Here is a 20,263-nt window from a genome sequence, read left to right as displayed (position 1 = left end):
GTTTTTTTTTGTTTTTTTTTCTTCCAAATATCTCACCATCTATTTCTTTTATCTCACTATACAAAATTCCAAACACCCCTTCCTTTTCTTTACTATGCAAGAAACAAAAGCTATGTTGTATTTTTACTGCATTTTTAACCAACACTTTTTTTAAACAAAACAACACTTCAAATCCAAATAAAAAATAAATACCCATCACCAATGGATCCAAGGAAAACCAAAAGAAGTCCATTCAACAAATCAATATATCGCCAAGTTTCGTTGTTGTTTCATTCGAATAACTGTTGGACTTGTTTTTAGTTTTGTTGTTTTTTTTTCCAAGTATTATTATGTATTTTTTTAATTATTAATGAATGTTTTTTTATGTTTTAAATTTATAGAGTAAAAATAAATGGAAATAAAAATGATGATTTGGAAATTGGGGTTGGGGTGAGTGGCGCCATAGTTTTGGGGTGATTTGGGGTGAATTGGGGAAGTTTGAGGTGGAGGGTTTTTATTGGAAGATGGTGATGTGGAAATTTGGGGAATTTTGGGGTTGGGGAAACCACTCCCACCCCCCTTAGATAACCGACTCCTTCTCCCATGACCATTAATTTCAAAACTCATCTTAACGTTTTTATTTATCCCTTGACCATCATTTCAATCTCTTTTAGCCTTTTTCACGACACATTTATAATTGTTATCACGAACATCATAACCACTACTGAAAACCAATTAGAAATTACTTGTGTATTTGTTTACATCAATCGATTGTTTATGTATTGAAAATGATCTTTCACCTAATTATTGGACATAAGGATCGAACTCTTGATATTTAAAACCCTTGATTCAACCCAATTGGTTTATATTTTTAAAGTATGAATAGTATATATATTCATAAAAAAATAACGCGCCTCGTATCGCGACCACGGTTTTTATTTTTTTGACCAGTCACTTTTTGCAATGACCTTCGCTGCAAAAACAACGCCACGTCAGCTTTCACCTAACCACGGTTTAAATGGTTGACCGCTTTAAATTCACTTATTGCAGCGAGGGTCTCTGCAATAAGTCTGCCGGACCCATTTTCGAAATAAAAGCGATCCACCCATCCATTCCATCATTTTCATCCGATTTTCATCTACAATTTCAACCAAGTCCATCCACCAAAACACCTCCGGCTACTAACAATCCGGCCACCACGACACCACCAAAACACCTCATATTTTAACAATCCAGTCCCCTTGTTGTGACAATCCGGCTACCATGAAGTTTTGGGATCATCACCCCCGCCAGCCACCACCGCCAGGCACTACCACCAGCCACCGCCAGCCATCACCGTCGGTCTTACAGGGAAGTAGTATTAGCAGCGACATCTGGACTTTTAGGAGCCCGCTATTTCCCGGCCGCCGTTTGATTTTCCGGCTATCCTCCCCCAAATTCCAGCCAGCCACCGTTTGAATTTCCGGTCTTCCTCCCCCAAATTTTCCAGGCATCTCAAATTATGGTATGTATTTTCTGCTTTTTGATTTTTATTATATGTGTTTTTGATAGTTAATTGATTATATTGGTATGTTAGTATAATATTAGTTTTGTTAGGGTTATTAGTTTAATTTAGGATTTTAATAGGTTTGTTAGTATAGTTAGTTTTGTTTTGTTGATAATTTAGTGATTTGTATTACAATGTTTAGTGATTTGTTAGGAGCCCACTAATTTGTTAGTTTTGTTAGGATTATTAGTTTACTTTGGGATTTTAATAGGTTTGTTAGTATAGTTGGTTTTGTTTTGTTGATAATTTAGTGATTTGTTAGGAGCCCACTAATTTGTTTTATTAGTTATTTGTTAGAATTCTTAGTCATTAGTGTTAGGTGTTTTAGTGTTTGGTTAGAATATATTGTTAGATGAAAAATTACGTAGATTAAAATTTGTTAAAAATTGATTAAAATAAATAGCCAAGATTATGTTAAAAATATATGTATCGAACTAAATACCCAAGATTATGTAAAAAAATTGATTAAAAAAAATTACTTAAAACGTATAAAAAATTAGTTTAACAAAAATATAGATAAAACTATATATAAAAATTAAATTAAAAAATATGACGTGTAAAAATTTAGTTAGTTAAAAATATATTATAGAACTAAATAGCCAAGATTATGTAAAAATATTGATTAAATAAACTACTTAAGACGCATAAAAAATTAGTTCAACAAAATATAGATAAAACTATATATAAAAATTAAGTTAAAAAATATGACGTGTAAAAAATTTAGTTAGTTAAAAATATATTATAAAACTAAATAGCCAAGATTATGTAAAAATATTGATTAAGTAAACTACTTAAGACGTATAAAAAATTAGTTCAACAAAAATATAGATAAAACTATATATAAAAATTAAGTTAAAAAACATGACGTATAAAAAATTTAGTTTGTTAAAAATATATTATAGAACTAAATAGCCAAGATTATGTAAAAATATTGATTAAAAACACTACTTAAGACGTATAAAAAATTAGTTCAACAAAAATATAGATAAAACTATATATAAAAATTAAGTTCAAAAATATGACGTATAAAAAATTTAGTTAAAAAGTTAATATAAAAACATAGATATAAGTAAAGTATATTAGTATAAAAAGAATATTAAACATTACGTACAAAAAACATATAAGTAAACTATATTAGTATACAACACAAGTAAATATATAAGTAAAAATAATAAGAATAAAATTAAAAGTATAAAAGTAAATATATATTGTATAAATGAAGTTCTAAAAATTATTATAAAGTTAAAAAGATATATATAAAAGTAATAAAAAAATTAAGTTATAAAGTTAACTAAACGTTTGCATAAAAAGTATATAAAAAAATATAATTGAAAAGATATATATAAAAGTAATAAAAAAAAAGTTACATTGAATAAAATATTTGATAATTTTGGATCTTTCTTAACCTTGATCATTTTGTTATATGTATATGTGATAATTTTGGATCTTTTCTTAAACCTTCATTTTGTTACGTGTTGAATAAAATTTGTCAGAACTTAAATCTCGAGGCATAGGGCGGGTCATCAGGCAGATGGGTACCCAGGCGTATGACTATACGCATCTTACAGAGGGACAGACACGTCTAGAATTCGACTTGAACAATGACCCACCTCAGACTAGCCAGAATTCCTCCTTATTTGAGGAATTATTTTAACTATGCTAGTTATGCACAGACTCCTTTTCCTCCTCAGCCGGCCCAGCAGTTGCCCACAGCCCCTCAATTCTCAGCCAGATCGTATCATGTCAACTTGGATGATGATGATGAGGTCAATGATGCTCATCATTAGTATTTTGTGGTTATGAACAATATATTTTGTGTCGTATGAATTATGTTTGTGGTGTATATGTGTTTATCTTTTCGGATGTGTTGATGATGATGCTCATAATAACAAAAAAAACGTAAAAAAAATGCCTTAACTATATAAATAAATAATAACAAAAACAACAAATATAGCTATAGAATACTTCAACTATTATTAGTAATCATGATAACAAATATAAGTAAAAAAATACATCAACTATATCTAGTAATTATAATAACTATTATTACATACGTTAAAGAATTACAAACAAATAGTTATACAATATAAGTAAACTATTCAAGGATATCATATCCCGTAGGTGCCTTATTAGCTTGAATGTGTCTGTGGTACTCAGCTAAACGGTCTCTGTACTTCGGATGTCTTACCCAGGCCTGCGATGCAGGTTTATCATGTCCCCAAGCTGAGGTGTAAGGCATTGGGCAGTCCTTGTCTAAAAAAACCGTAACAAAATGTGTGGACCCCGATACTAGGGCAATGCATATCGGGTCGTCTATGTATAGCTCGCCTGGCCCCTTCCAAAAAGGAAAACATGTGATGTTCTCCTCTAGACTTAAACAGATAATTATTACACCCAAAGCATTAGACAGAAGCATGGCGCAATATGGATTCATCATCCAGTAATCTTGTGGGCGACCATTTGGATAAGACTTTGATAGCAAAGTGTGTATGTGTTTAGCGTCACCATCGAATGCACCCTCATAGTATCCGCGTTTGGACTCATACTCCTCTAGCATTAGTTTGCGAATCCACTCGAACTTCAAATGCTCGTTTTCACCCAAAGCAACAGCTAGTGCCCGAAACCAACATTTACTATCAGACTTTACATTTTTTATATTGACAACGTATCTTTGAAAGTACTTAGGGAGTTGCCCTAAGTAATGACTCATGTCAGTCGATGTTGACTCCGTCTGGAAAAAGTTGTGTGTAAACGGTTTAGGGTTGTTCTGTGTATTTTGTGTAATGGGTGCCAAAAATAATTGATCAACGAAGCTATACGTTTCTTCTTGCGTTTGGTTATTCTGGTCTTCGAAATAACTTTGTGTGTCTGCGAAACGTGAATCGCTACCCACATACGAACTATGTCTGCCACTTTGTCCCAGTATAGTTTTTTATAAGGTTTGCCAAAGAAATCTGTATTTCCCGGGATGTTAAACTCATAACCCACATACCCACTTTGCCTGCCACTTTGACCCCAGTATACTTTGTTTCGTCTACATTGTCTGGCACGTTCATTGTTAGGCCCACATAATTACTTTGTCTCCCAATTTGACCCCATTTGGGCTGGCTTTGAGCCCAATTTGAATTAGTTCCCACATGATCACTGTGCCTCCCACTTTGAGGTGATTGTGATTGGCTTTCAGTTTCATTGAAGAAACGTGATTGTGTTTCTGCGAAAAAAGAACTGGTGCCCACATGATCACTTTGTCTCCCACTTTGAGGTGATTATGGTTGTGTGCTCACGTATTCACTATGTCTCGCATACTGGCCTTCTCCAAATACAAATGACGGTTGCGAAAAATGATCGGAGAACTCCCCCATGGACTGGGTATCCTGAAAAATCGGTCAGGAAAATTGAACCGACTTGGATTTTTGAAGACCGGAGGGTGCTGTATTTGTCGCTGGTCTGTTATGTTCGGGCACCTGCAAAAAATAAAAAATCAATTAATTACACTTAGAAGTATACTAACAAATAGGGGGCAATTAAATATAAGAAATCAATTAACTGTAGTTCAAATTATGATCCGACATACTTGAGGTATATTTTTCTTTGACCCGATTGGTCTTCCACGTTTATTCTTAATAACAGAAGGGTCCTTAATTTTCGTTCTCCCCGAATAGACGATATCTTTTAATTTAGAAATCCAGTTTTTGCGATTTGACTTCGGTTGTTCCTTAAACTGGACTTTAACATCCTCTACTAATTCGTCGATAGCTTCGTCATCGTCAGAGTCTTTTCGATGATCATTGTCCGGTAGGCATGTCGACGGTGTCAGGTCTAGCTTTCTCCAAAAGTCATTTATGTTATGCACCTCACCACGTTTGCCTACATTTTTGACGAAAAATAATTACAATATTTGTGCATTTACCAAAAAAAAAACATCAATTACCTATATTTCAGTAAACTTACTATAATGCATGTACGCAGCTAGACGGCAGGCACATGGAAGGCCACAACTAATCCACACCTTACACCCGCACTTTCTCAAGTCTTTACCGATCTCATTTTTTAATCATTTAATTTCATCGACCATTATATCAAGAGCTGTCACAGATACAACACAAAGCAGGTGTTTCAAACATGGGTAGTTGTGTTTACTGTCTCTATAAATCCTGCTTTCCTCTAGTTGGCCCTTGAAATCTGAATCTTGTCCGAGGAGGATATCTATAACACATTGAATTATTCTTTGAAATGTACATCTCCCCTGCAACTCGGACTTGAGGAGTGAATGCTCAGCCTCAACTCTGTTGGTAGTGTAGTTACGGTAGTTGAGGTGCTGATCGACCCAAAAGGACACAAACTTTTCCTTGTACGGGAAAAGCCACTCCTTCTGCAGGTACTTGTAAACCTCTGTCAATTTAACATTTGGTTAGCTTGTGATTTACCAAAAGTTAAAAAATAAAAAACTTCATGTGCACTTCACTTACTGTCTAAACGGGGACCCATCTTCTCTTTTAAATCTTTTTCGTTCTTGGTGTACTCTTCTAGTGTGCGGGACTCGCAAAGTTTTTTCCACCATCCGTAAAAATGCCCTCATTTCCCTTCCCCTTTTAACGATGGCATGCTAAATTTGTCTATGTTCCTCCACATGTGCACTCTACACAGTAAATGGTATGCTTCCGGCATAACGGTTTTGCATGCTTTCATTAGCGCCAAATCCCTGTCCGTGAGTACCACGCGCACAACAAACCCTTCACCTAACGTCGACTTCAAACACTCCAACACCCATCTATAACTATGCTCTTGTTCGCTTATGATAAACGCATATGATATGCTAAAGGTCTTGTTTGTTGGAGTGACACCAACGATCTCGACCAACGGCATGTTGTAAAAATTGGTTTTGTACGTGGCGTTTATTTGGATAACATAAGGAAATTGTAAGTCCACCTAACAAGATGTACACGAGATCACGATATAACAAGATATAAAGTTAGACAATAATAATCTCAAGTTATATCAAGTAACCCGATTGGCAAGTAAATCGAAACTAGATAGGACTAGTTACAATTACGATCCAGATAATGGATAAGAGTAATAAAGTATAATTGCTTGAAACTATATAAATTACTAAATATAATCAAGTATTATGGTAATGAGTCGAGATGTATTTTTCAATGTATTTTATTTATTGTTTATAAACAAAATACAAGAGTTGTTGCGGAACAAAGATAATTACACTTGTGAAAGTATCTAAACAACCCAGAAATACAAATGATCTATGTAACGAGGAATTACTCGTAAGAATACTTAGAGTAATATCACACGTTGCAATTGCCAAAGTTCCAAGCAATATTGCAAGTGTGAGAAGTCTTATATTTATAGGCAAACATGTCCTGATGACATGGCAATATGCCGTACTAAATATGGTTGGATGGATTCGTGGGACAAATCCATAACATGCTTGTTTAAGGTAAAGTATGTAAGTTTCTTGATGTGACTTGACATACTTTATTCCCAACCTTTTGCTAAAACTTTCCCAATCCCAGGTTGATAGTAATTAACCGAGTAAAGGTAGTTAAAGCTGCAAAAAGACTTTCCTCGTAATCAGTGAAAAAGTGTTGTAAGTACTTTTTCACTGAGCCTCTTCAGATTCAACTTCAGGTAAGATCTTCTCTGAGCTCTGCTTCTGAGATGATCTTCTTCCTCAGTCTTCAGTCTTTGACTTCCGTCTGAACGTCTTCAGTGTTGGTTGATTCTGAATCTGAAGTGAAGCTTCAGTGAGCTATATTCTGAATGACTTCAGAATCCTGAGCAAGCTTTCTTCACTGAGCTTCAACTATTTTGAACAAATTATACTTAGTCGATTCAAGATATGTAAATTTGATATAATAAACCTGCATTGGAGTGTTCCCATGTTTTTCGGCCGCCTTCTTCCGCATAGCTTTTTGGAAATAGTAAATGTCTTCGCTGCGGGTCAAGTTTCCTGAAAATCTTTCAGTCAATAGCTTTAACATCTTACGGGGCGTAGTACCGCGATGATATTCATCTTCTAGAAATGATCTCTCATCTTCAGTCAACCTTCTTGCGTACGCGTAACCCTCCAGATTCTCAGCTGGGTAGTGATTATGTGTGTCGTCTATAACAGTTACCCTCCAACCAATCAAACGGCCGATTAATCTAAAGGGGTACTGACATTTAAGTGTCTTTTTAACGAGCCCGCTTATCATATCATCCATTTTCTCAGAAAGATTAAAGACTATCGTCACTTTATTTTTTACACCAGCTAAGTTGAAATTTGTTCGTCGTTTGATTAACACATAACCAAGCTGCAATGCTGTACTTTTGGCCTAGTTGAACAATTTTTCGTGTGAATGGAACACCTAAATTAGTTTTTTTTAATTTAAAATTATCATTAAATTGTATACTTATAAATATCTAACATTTTAAATATGCAATAAATTTAACAACGAAACACAAATTAAATAGTACTAAAATATAAATTGTTTAATGATATTTGGTATAAAAAGTAAAATGATTTCTTTTAATGCAAGTATTCTTTATATTAAGTGGGAAAGTAAGTGATTATAAAAGTTAACAAGGATACCTGATCGGTGTGGAAAACCCTAGCGTTGTAGTCAAAATGAGGGGTCGCCTCTGGTATCTCAAATTCTTCATCAGGTTCTTCTAAGTGAAGCTCAAAACCTTCTGCACCCATTTCGCCCCATATACTTTCAAAATCCATCTGAAATATATATACATATACGTAAACAGTATGAAAAATTCAATGCTTAAATTTTTTTAAAGATTACAAACGAACCTTTATAACTAGTATATATATATACTTACTATATTTAAACATATATATATATATAAAAACATACATATATACACCTATATCTATATATATAATGGAAAACATGAACATATACATATATATATTGAAAGCCTATAGAGAACATACCTGAAACGAAAACGATTGTGGTTTGAAAATGACGCTACGCGAGTTTACATATATAGAACTGTCCGTACACTGTGGACTTGATGGTCCACAGTATACGGGTATGTACGATGGACTTTTTGCAGCGATCCTCGCTGCAAAAAGTATGGTCAGTTTACTAAAATATTGGTTGGGTCACTAGACTCCAAAAATAATTAAAACAAATTACTGTACGTATACTATTATCGTAGTGACTTTAAATAGTAATCATATCATATGACATGAAAACTAGTATTTACTTTTTGAACTTGGATTTCTCAAATTAAAAATTATAGTTGGACAGATTTTAATTATTAAATTATAATTAAAGTTCAAAATTATAAGATTATTATTAAATGTTAATCATTGATCTGATTCAATAGTTAGACATCGATCAAAATTAAGGATCAAGTTTATCCAAGTAAAGTTATATTCGACCTTTGAAAGTCACAATCTTTTTTAATTGTAATTTAACCAAAAGATAAAATAATATAATGGTGAGTGGAAAGCACCATAAGTTTGACAAGAACTATTCTTACCTCAAAACCCATATGTGTGTTGCAGTATATTTATTGGTAAGACAGTGATGGTCGACGTGAAACCTCCTATCTTTTCATGTCTCTCTCTCTCTTTTTTTTTTTTTTCTCTCATATCCTATAGCTAGTACTTGAAGCTGCTTTGCTTGGTGCAAATCTTTCTTTCTTCACTTTCAACTACTCTTCACTGTGTGTGTGTGAGTGTGTCACTACTACTCATCATTTAATTAATTACACCTTCATTCTTCCATTGTGAGTAAATTAAATAAAACTAACTACTTCATCATATCATAAAAAGATATATATAATATGGGTTCTCTGGGAAATGGTGAATTCAAGAAAGCAACAATGTGGTTGTATCCAAAGTTCATGGGTTTTAACCCTTCTGAAAGATGGGGGCATTCTGCTTGCTACTCTAATGGCTTTCTCTATATCTTTGGTGTATGTATACATCTCCCTCTCTCTCTCTCTCTCTATATATATATATATGTCCTCGTATATATTTATTTCTATGTTGTATGGTTCATGCATTTATAGCTTCAAGTGAGGCAACAACAAGAAACACTTTTCTTAACTTGCTTTTGGTTCATTTCCATTTTCATATAAGCTAGCCTTTTGTTTTGCATAACTAATTTGGTGGTTTTTAATTTTTTACATACTTTAAAGGTGTAGATAAAAAATATAACTGACACAAAATGGACCTAGAAAATGGCAAAACTTAAATTGATGAAAAAAATTGATGATCTTTTTTGTTGTTGAAAGTTAATCTAGCATGAGTACTCAGAACAAACCCAGTTTGTCAATAATAATAATTTAACAGTATTATAAACTTTATGATCATAAGATAGATACTTGAAATGAGTTAGCATATACTAATTTAATTTGCAATTAAACAACATTCTATAGTACACAATGCATGTTTTGACTGACACGTTTTTTGATAAAAATTTATTGTTTTACCAACTTTTAACACCACTAAGTCACTATAGGAGATACTGCTTGAGATAGCAGGATATAATCATGAGTTCGGAAGTAAGACAAGTAACAAGGATTAACGTCCCAATAATAATAATAATAACTTTTAATTTTTTTAGACCACCATAAAACTTCTTAATTAACCACTACTAAGGTGACCTAATAATTAGGCGTCATGTGTCCTATCATTATGTTACAAGAGGTCTCGGGTTTGAGTAAATAGTTTGGGGGTGGTTAAGTAAAGTGTTATGAATTCCGCTGTGTACATCTGAGTTAAAGACTTCCCCTCCTGGGAACATGAACATGAAAACCTCGTCCGTTTATAGGTTTGTCTGTGGATACGTAGATCAAAGTGAATGATAATTTGTGATTATTTTTAATAGGCCATACTTGATCATTTGCTAGTGAATCTTTCTAAATTATAGAAAAACAGTGTATTTTTATTTTTTATAAGTACTAGTCCTAAATCTTTCTAAGTTGTTTGTCTTTTCTATTGGGGGAATACTGTATACAATGTTAACAAATGCTTTACAATTTGCTGTACTTGTAATAAACAGGGATGCTGTGGTGGTCTACATTTCAGTGATGTTCTTGTGCTAAACCTCGAAACCATGGCTTGGACCAATATAGCGACAACCGGTGCGGGCCCTGGTCCAAGAGATAGTCACAGCGCAGTCATAGTAGGCCACATGATGATCATTTTTGGAGGAACAAATGGCACTAAGAAGGTCAACGACATTCACATTTTGGATCTCTTGACTCGTGAATGGACACGACCGAATTGTAAAGGAGTTGCTCCAACCCCCCGAGAAAGTCACACCGCAACCATGATCAGTCACGATCGAATGGTAATATTTGGTGGCAGTGGTGAGGGTGATGCAAATTACTTAAATGATTTGCATGTATTGGACCTCAAAACAATGAGGTGGAGTTCGCCTGTACCAAAAGGTGATATTCCCGTCCCCAGGGATAGTCACATTGCGGTTTTTGTATGCAATAATCTTTTTGTCTATGGTGGTGATTGTGGGGATCGTTACCGTGGTGATGTTGATGTTTTTAATGTCGACACATTGACTTGGTCAAGGGTACGTAATATGAGCTTCAACTAATTTTTCGTCTTTTATCAGTTAAATTTTGTTGTAAAGCGCAAACTGAACAAACTTTTTCGTTGAATGTTCAGTTTGTTGTTCAAGGAGAATCACCTGGGGTTCGAGCAGGACATGCTGCGGTCACTATCGGGACAAAGGCAAGCATTTATCATATATTGTAGGATATTTAAAATTTGACCCACTTACAATTGATCAATGGCTGAATTTGGTTAATGTTTGATCTATGTGGGACAATCACATTATGTAAAAAGTTAGATGAGAAGTTAAAATAACAAGTAAATGCTATTTAAAATAACTATTGAGACTATTATTGAAGGTTAATAGGTTGTGCTATTGCATGACCCACCCACTTTGCCGCCTCTACCTAATTGACACTGGATTTTGGCTAATTGAATCGTCATTCAAAGTTGCAGGTATATATGATTGGCGGTGTTGGTGATAAACAGTACTATAATGACGTTTGGATACTTGATACGATCACTTGTTCTTGGACTCAACTAGAGGTACACGGTCAACAGCCACAAGGGCGTTTTTCCCACACTGCGATTGTCACGGACTCTGACATTGCCATTTACGGAGGGTATGTATTCATTAACTTAGATGACAAGATATGTGATGGCTTCATTGTTTACATAAATAGCAGAGATGATATATGTTATTACACTTATAATTGCATATATAGTCACTTTATTTACCTTCTGAATTTGTTAAAATTACAAATAAAGTCCACACTGGCAAGTGTATTATCAAAAAGAAAAAAAGTTCAAACCTATAAAGCTTGCAGACGGTCAAATCTGAAATCTAACATATTTATACACATTAAAATTTTTTAGGATATATGTGATAGAACTATAAAGGAAGCAAATGTATATATAGATGTTTTCATTTTTCTATCTTTGCTTTGACCTTACAGATGTGGTGAGGATGAACGGCCTCTGAACGAACTACTGATCTTGCAGCTTGGATCAGACCATGCAAATGACCGATACAACAACTTTGGGTGCACACTGTTAGGAAGTCAATGCAGCAAAGAAAAACGGCACTTCTTACATGAACATCAAGCCAGCATGAGTCAGTCGTTGCCATTCAGTTCAGGTTTGATTTACAACAAGTTATGGCGAAACATATACACCAAAAGTTACAACGTATTCATTTTACTTTCGTGTTTTTTGAAGATCCAATGCATACCAAGAGAAGACGAATGTCAAGTTCAAAAGCTTGTGAATTGATAGAATCAGAACCAGAAGAACATTCGCTTTCTCTCTCACAACATTCATCTCCATCACACTCTGATCAAGAAAGAACACTTGTCAAGATACCTTCTAACTCGTCTCCTCAAGTTTTGCCCTTGTTTAAAAATCAAAATCAAAATCAAATTTCAAGTAGTTGCAAACAATTTCAGGGTACCCTATCAAATGATATAACGATTCTTAGTCGAACTTCACAGGATCCACATTTCGTTCAAGAACAATCCAATCACTATAAAAACCATCAAAATAACCATGCAAGTCGAGTGGATCACAGAAATGTTGAGCCATTGCGTGTTCAAAACTTGGTAAAGTAACATTCCAAGATTTTATATATGTATACATATATATACACGTTCCATTTACGATATATATAACAGAATTATGAATCTCAGATTGGGGCAGAAGTTCATGGCAAGGTTGATGGAGCTTTCGACTCAGGTTACTTGATGACTGCAACAGTCAATGGTCGAATCTTTAGAGGAGTCTTATTCCCTCCTGTAAGCTTCCTAAACGGCTTCTTTCCACGGTTTTTTGTTTTTGTATCACAGATACTTAAAATTTTGTTAACCTGCAGGGTCCTGAAGTTGTTTCAAGAGGAGCTATTCGTGGCCATAATCGCAGATCTCCAACAAGCCATGTGTCTCAAAGAAATCTACATATAAACCGGGCTTTCATTAGGCACTCAAACCATGCACCAGAAGCAAGTCATCATCATAGCTACATACAAGATCGTCATGTCAGACTGCCTTCTCCGAGGGTCAGATCAATTCCGGCTCTGTCATTAGGGAGAGAACAACCCAAGGTTCATAATGAACTGCAGGGTGTGGTTTTAACACTGGGCGGTCCGGGGAGCTGTGGGCACAGTGGCTCTTAGAGCGAATAATCAGATTGTTTCGCTCCCATTTTGTATAGTCTAGATCAGCCAGCCTAAATTTCGTTATTCTTGTGTAAAATCTTTTCACAGTTTATGGAACAAGATTTTAGAAATTTGTATGTTATTCTTTTTCATTGTATGCTCTTAGAAAAATTGTTTTGTAATCTTAATATATAGGTTATCAAATATCTTCATTTCCTAGATATTATTTAATCTTGTATTATGCATGATCAATGATTTATTATTATTTTTTTTAACGGAGAAAATTATAGGAGGAATATAATGCATACGGAGTTTAATTAACTACATAAACGAGATGCCTATTAATTTGGCACTCCCTCATGGATTAATTAACTTTAATCATGTTTAACATGTCAAGTTTGGTGGAATGATAATCCTTAATATGGTGTTACACCCAGTGACAACCACGAAGGGTGCAAAGACCTCGGAATCGAGTTGAAGGCAATGAGGCGTAATGTTGCGCACATTGCATATAGCACCTTTGCATCGCCAAGAGGCACCTTCCGTTTTTCACTAGGTCTCGCTCTAGCCATTTTCACACACAATAAACACTGTCACAAATTCATTTATGGAATATGGTATCCTCCCTTTCCCTTCACTCGTCGAAGGTATGGTTTAGGCGCATACTGCTTTGACTGTTGTACCCTATGAGATAGATTGGTTCACTTGGATGGTTTGAAATTTGTTTATGGTTTCTTGTTCACTTAGGTTAACTCCGGCTGTGGTAGATGTTTTATCTTGTTGATATTCTCTGTATTCTTTTCGAATATTACAAAATTGATTTTCGTGTAATCATTGCAATTTAGTTTGAGTACTATTAAAGTTTTTTTCATTACTGTGAAATTGGAGGAAATATTTTTATTATTATTGCAATTTAGTTTGAGTACTATTAAAGTTTTTTTCATTACTGTGAAATTGGAGGAAATAATTTTATTAGTGAGCGGTTTTCCTACATACATGTTATAAGATAATGACGATGTTCATGCATGTATATTATAGGATTTTATAACCACCAATAGATTGATTGGTATCTAAGGCCTAGCCGGCTAGGGACCTTTGAGGTGTTTGGTACGATAAAATGAAAATGGGAGAAAGAGAATGAAAATCACTTTTCTTGTTTTGAGAATGAAGAAGTGGAAATGGTTTTCATTCTTTCAATTCTCTACAAATTGAAGAGAATGAGTAGGAATAAAAAAAAAATATCTTTTTTTTTTGTTGGGTATTAATGTACTTTCCTTTATTTAAATAGTTGTCCATTGAACTGAAAATATTAATGTATATCACGAACGAAATTGGTTTTACCACCACCAAACAATTCATATACAAATTCGGTAACAATTATATACATATTTGAAGTCTTGAATGTATCTTCTTTAACATCTTCATGAAAGGAGAAAAGAAATACACATCTATCCAACAAAGATCGGATCTAATACCTGCTGCAAACACCCTTTTATTTATTGTTTACATTTCATTTTCATTCGGTGATAGTAGAGATCGGATCTCATGCCTTCAAGAATTTAATAATTTATTTAATAATGAATTGGGGTTACACGAGTAATTTTGTCAACATTTAATTCCGTAGCCTTGTTCGATGTTGCTTATTATGCGTGATTAGGGGTATTCATTATTCGGATTAACCAAATAACTCACCCAATCCATTTGACTTGTGTATTATTTGGATTGGGTTATTCGGATTTGGTTTGGTGTTTGGGTAAAACCGGTTAAGGAAGTTGTTAAATGGTTCGGTTTTGGTTTAGAAAAATTTCAATTGGGCCCCAACCAAAACCCGATTAAGCATTTAATGCTTAATAAAACTATAATAACCTAATTTAAATGACATAAATACAACTTCAATTATTTTAATAATTTAATCCAAAAAAATAATAATACATGTAGTTATTTGAATAACCTTATCATGAATAAACAAAATGGTGTACATTAACATTCGGATTGCATGATTATTCAAATATATTAAATTAAAACTTGAAAACTTTTTTTATTTGGGTAATCCAAAACCCGACCAAATAACCCAAACTTTATTTGGGTGGTTTGGATTAGGTGGCCACATATATGGATTGGGCAATGGGCGGTTTACTAATTCTTAAAAAACCGAATAACCCAAACCGAATAACTCTATTTCCCCAAAACCCGACCAAATGAACACCCCTGTGCGTGATCTCATTATTTGTAACTAAATATGTATAATTTGATTTTTGTATCAATTCGATGTAATTCTGCGTTTCTACAGATTTTATCAAAAGATCTTTGTGTTCGGTGATTTTTGTAGTAATTCGTGAGATTTTATGATTTTTATCATAAATTTTTTTGAGGGTTTTTTCTCTAAAACCCCCATATACTTTTCATTTTGTCCCTTTTAGATCATCGAACTTTTTTGTTCCTTAATAGGTCATTAAAAGTTGTCAAATTGTCTCATCTAGGTCATCGAACTTTTTAATTTCCTAATAGGTCACTAAAAGATGTCATTAAGTTTTACAAATTGTATCGCGGGGTTCGGATTCGGGTCCAGGTCTTGGATAGGGATTTTTAATCGGGTCTGGGTTTAGGATTACCTAAACGCTACCCATACTAGGTCTGTTGGCATCCTTAAGTACCAATGGACTTTTTTTTAATTGAAAACCTAAATAAAACATAATCACGGTTAAATCCTATAACTACAACTACTAATTTATGGCTCATATACTCCAAATCTCTTAAAAATTGATTGAGAATCAAATGATAGTGGCGATATAAAAGGTGGAAGTTCGATGACCTAGATGGGACAATTTGACAACTTTTAATGACCTAAGGAAGAATAAAAAAGTTCGATGGTCTGGAAGGGACAAAATGAAAAGTATATAGGGGTTTAAGAGAATAAACCCTTTTTTGATGTATGATGTTTGAATATGATGATATATGAATATGTACAAGAGAGAGAAGCAGGTTGGTAAGGAAGAGAAGCAAATCACTTGGTGGTGGTGGTGGTGGTGGTGGTGGTGTGTACGCATAATAGTTTTAATTAATTTAAGAAAATCCAATTAACTTGCTATTGTAGGTAAACAAGTCAACAATTGGTAAACCGTATACAAAGTTTACAAGTTTGTTGGAACCATGTAAATGAGGAAAAGTACATTGATCATCTAGTAACTAAACCCTTTTTTGTTTGATGATATTATATATGTATTAATATTAATTGTTAATTAATTTTTTGTATTTTTTTTATATTCATTCTTTGTTGTTACTAAGCAACAAGATTCATTTTTTTTCTCACTATTTTCATTCTTTATTACATTTTCATTTCTTATAATTTCAAATTCCGATATGAACAAAATGCTAATAAGAATTGAGTGTTTTTTTATAATGAGTTTGTTTTGAAATTAAACTTAAAAATTAAGATTTATGTTAAAATATGAGTAAATTTAACTTAATAGGAGTATTAGGGGCAAGGGTGTAATGCCACAATTTGACACTTTGACAAGTTGTGGCTAATTTTTAAGCCAATAGAAATGTACCACGTATCTTCTCAATTTCTTGCCAAAATCCACCAATTTATTGCCAAATTTGAGGAGGTAATGCCAAAAGTAACCGATTAGTGGCGATGTTGCTACATTTTTCTTATGTTAGGGTTCCCACATATTTTTCCATAGCTTTTGGCAGCACCAACGTTCACTAGCATCGACCAAAACTAGCCGATCCAACTTGTCAATATTTGCCGATACATATGCTACAACCTTGCCAAAGAGCCGATGCTAGCCGACCCAACTTGCCGACAGTGGCGGCCCTGAATTCGGGTGCCCGGTCCGAGCTGTGGAAAAAAATGCCTTTTACTTTTAGGAATCCAAATTATATATATAAGTGAAATGTTATAACAATAAAATTTTAATAACTTTAATTTCTCCTTTCGGCAGATGCATGCAACCGTGACTGGAATAGTCAATAATACTTAATATGCAATGGTTGCATTCGGGAAATAACCAAGTTGTTTCAAGACATTCAAAACATCTATAGGGTTGTTAAGTTAATCAATTTGTGACGTGTCAAATAACTTCAACTCCATATAAAGTTCATCGGCATCAATATCCGATCTTTCTTATTTATTTATTGTTCTAATTGAATTAAACCTTATATCAGATTAGAGATGAACATATAAAAAAAATTCTAATCAAATAAAATTCTTGATTATATCAAATGAAATTCTAAATAAAATCACCAAGATATAATCACGAAATAAAAAATAATAAAATCTAATCAAGAAAAGATCATTAACATAATTATAACTCTAAAAACTAAGAGTAAATCTAAATCTTTTTGATGTTACTTTTAGTTTTTTAGAACTCAATATATACCCTTTGTATGGATGAAAATGTGTCAGGATGATTAATGCCCCGGCCGGAAGTCTTGCTTGCCCTCCTCTGGGCCTCCCCTGCTTGCCGACTACACCCTTGTCCCTTAAGATTTATGTTAAAATATGTCTTAGATACTAAATACTTGTATAACTTTACTATCAACTTCATGTCTCCGTCCTCTGGTAGACTGGTACAAATGAAAGGAAAAGTAGACAAGTGATGGGGGTTGTTGTTAACATGGATGACGTAAGAAATGTGAAATGAAGGTCTTGTCTCCTAGACGTCTTTCCTCGTTTCTTTCATAAAACAAATCAAGTCATCTTGCAATCACATCAATGACACTTCGATGATTTGGATGGTCACGACTCACGCTAACACTCCCCCGTGATTACCGGGTTCTTCTATTTTTATCTTTTTATTTTTACTTATTATTTAAAAATACAAAATACTTGTAATAACATAAAAGAAGTAATGTATATGTTAAAAAAATATTCTAAAGGTCATTATTTATGTTGTATTTTTCACATAATTAATTAGATTATTTTTCGAGTAATATTAAAGAAAATTTTGATGCGTGATAATCATATAATCTGAACGAATATGAAGAAAAGATGTAAAAAATGACGAGGATATCATTTTACATATTATTTTGAAATTACTGAATTTATTACTAAATGCTTTGGTAAGGCACCCATGTAGAAAAAAATTACGTTAAATACCTCAGGCTAATTCGTCATAAAATTCAGAATAAAGAGATATAGTTATAACGCGTGCTAATCCAAGGAAGCAAACCCGGTACAATATGATATACATCATCCCTCCTTGCCTGGTTACCCTGAAAATGTATATTGCTGTGATATTTTCATACTGAGGCACATAAAATACCTTCCAATTCATCTAATATTGTCCATGAAAGTTCCAATTATCAAATTATGATAATAATTTTTTTGCCTTGCAAAGAGAGATCGATTTGAATTTAATTAGGCCCGTCCTTATAAGGAACCACTTCTAACCCACGTTTAACACTATTTATCAGTTTTTCTCTCTTCTAGACACACCAAGACACACCCCTCCTTATTATATTATTTAATTTTTATTTTTCACAAAACTAAACAAACACATTTTATTATAATTAAAACACATTTAATTATTAAAACACACATTACAATACTAAAAAAAAACATAAAACACATTACATTTATTTTAAAACTTAAAAAATAAACTAAAAAATATAAATTGTGAAAAAACACATTATTAGGAAATAAAGAACTACGCATCAACGTTGACGGCCGCGTTCTGGGAGGTTCCAAACATGTTCAATCAGAGCATTGCGGAGTTCATGACGAGTCCTTCTATCGCGCAACTCCCCGTACATACGAAGCTGTGTTGAACACCTTTCATTCCACGTGCGAGTTGGGAGGACAGTATTAGCTTATCAACTTTTCTTCAAACGATGTGATTGCATGCGCGCCCGTTATCTTCAACGATCATGTTGTGCAGAATCACACAACATAACATGATACGTTTTATCTTGTTCACACTGTAGGCCCGGGCTTGTTGCTCAACAATTTGCCAATGACCTTGAAGAACCCCGAATGCTCGCTCGACATCCTTCCTTGCAGCTTCTTGGTATCTCTTGAACTTGGTGGTTTTTGGGTCCTTTGGGCACTTGAAAGACTTCACAAGAGTGACCCATTCAGGATAAATACCATCTGTTAGGTAATATCCCTTTCCAAACCGGTGTCCATTCACCGAAAACTCTACTTTAAGATCCCTGTCCTAAAGCAAATCGTCAAACAAATCTAATTCGTTGAGGACGTTGATGTCGTTGCTCGAACCAGCAGGGTCAAAGTAAGCATGCCAGATCCACAAATCATATGAAGCAACTGCTTCAAGCATGATTGTGGGTGCCTCCTGTCGCCTCGCGTGTAACTGCCCTTGCCATGCCACCAGACAGTTCCTCCACCCACAATGCATGCAATCTATGCTACCAAGCATACCTGGAAAACCATGAACCTGCTCATGTTTAGTACTTAACCGCTCAATATCTGTTTCTGTTGGCCTTCTCAAGTACTCGTGTTGATACAGGTGTATCACATACTTGTAGAAAGCGTCTAAACACGGGTACCCCGTATCTTGTGCCATTTGCAAGTACTCGTCCAAAGCATCAGCCTTATAGCTATACGCTAACTGGCGTATTGCAAAAGTGCGTTTCTGGAAAATGTTAAAACCGGGACGACCAGAAGCATCCGTCGCCCCTTTGTGGAAAAACTGAAAGTGCTTCGGTAGCGGTTGAACGTTGTTAAAGGAGTGTATATCTCGCGCTATGCGGATAAACATTTCCTTTTGAATTCTAAACCTTCTACGAAACATGTCTGGTGGGTAAGTGCAGTTAGGCGCAAAGTAATGATCGTATAAAAGTTTTGCAGCACCAAGGTGACCTCGATTGATCACCCTTCTAGTCAACTTGGGTGCTGAAGAACTTGAAGCTGCTTGGCTCTGGTTTTCTTCTTTGTCAAAGATAACGTTAAGATAAGCGCTGATTGCCTTGGGATTGAAAACTGCATTCATCTGTGAAATAACCCGATTGATTGATTCGTATGCGGTTGATTCGTAATCAGAGCTAGAGGAGGAGAGCTAGAGGAGGATGATGCTGATGAATTATGTAT

The 20,263-nt window shown here is 34.2% G+C and overlaps 3 protein-coding genes across 3 annotated transcripts; 1 reads left to right on the top strand and 2 right to left on the bottom strand.

The window, feature by feature from the left end:
- Nucleotides 1-3,620: 3,620 nt before the first annotated feature.
- On the bottom strand, nucleotides 3,621-4,235 carry LOC122610390. The gene has a single exon (XM_043783382.1). The coding sequence runs from the start codon at nucleotides 4,233-4,235 to the stop codon at nucleotides 3,621-3,623; it is 615 nt and encodes a 204-aa protein (XP_043639317.1).
- Nucleotides 4,236-9,281: 5,046 nt separating this feature from the next.
- LOC122580531 (RING finger protein B-like) lies at nucleotides 9,282-13,363 on the top strand. The gene is made up of 8 exons (XM_043752805.1): nucleotides 9,282-9,460; nucleotides 10,552-11,079; nucleotides 11,175-11,240; nucleotides 11,517-11,683; nucleotides 12,017-12,198; nucleotides 12,279-12,658; nucleotides 12,746-12,850; nucleotides 12,928-13,363. The coding sequence occupies exons 1-8, from the start codon at nucleotides 9,329-9,331 to the stop codon at nucleotides 13,225-13,227; spliced, it is 1,860 nt and encodes a 619-aa protein (XP_043608740.1). The 5' UTR covers nucleotides 9,282-9,328; the 3' UTR covers nucleotides 13,228-13,363.
- A 5,677-nt stretch (nucleotides 13,364-19,040) lies between these two features.
- On the bottom strand, nucleotides 19,041-20,165 carry LOC122610389. The gene is made up of 2 exons (XM_043783381.1): nucleotides 19,456-20,165; nucleotides 19,041-19,368 (listed from the first exon to the last, which is right to left on the bottom strand). The coding sequence occupies exons 1-2, from the start codon at nucleotides 20,163-20,165 to the stop codon at nucleotides 19,041-19,043; spliced, it is 1,038 nt and encodes a 345-aa protein (XP_043639316.1).
- Between the last annotated feature and the right edge of the window lie 98 nt (nucleotides 20,166-20,263).

This window comes from Erigeron canadensis, chromosome 8 (assembly GCF_010389155.1).
Source record: "Erigeron canadensis isolate Cc75 chromosome 8, C_canadensis_v1, whole genome shotgun sequence".
NCBI lineage: Eukaryota > Viridiplantae > Streptophyta > Magnoliopsida > Asterales > Asteraceae > Erigeron > Erigeron canadensis.
This window is presented reverse-complemented; position numbering and strand designations above follow the sequence as displayed.

What these genes read in the sequence shown, in the direction of transcription:
- LOC122610390 (XM_043783382.1), bottom strand. Translation starts at nt 4,235, where the DNA reads ATGAGTCATTACTTAGGGCAACTCCCTAAGTACTTTCAAAGATACGTT.
- LOC122580531 (XM_043752805.1), top strand. Translation starts at nt 9,329, where the DNA reads ATGGGTTCTCTGGGAAATGGTGAATTCAAGAAAGCAACAATGTGGTTG. An exon ending in GCTTTCTCTATATCTTTGGT is followed by an intron (nt 9,461 to 10,551) that starts GTATGTATACAT and finishes TGTAATAAACAG; the next exon opens with GGATGCTGTGGTGGTCTACA. An exon ending in CGGTCACTATCGGGACAAAG is followed by an intron (nt 11,241 to 11,516) that starts GCAAGCATTTAT and finishes TCAAAGTTGCAG; the next exon opens with GTATATATGATTGGCGGTGT.
- LOC122610389 (XM_043783381.1), bottom strand. Translation starts at nt 20,165, where the DNA reads ATGAATGCAGTTTTCAATCCCAAGGCAATCAGCGCTTATCTTAACGTT. An exon ending in TCATATGATTTGTGGATCTG is followed by an intron (nt 19,369 to 19,455) that starts GCATGCTTACTT and finishes GCTTTAGGACAG; the next exon opens with GGATCTTAAAGTAGAGTTTT.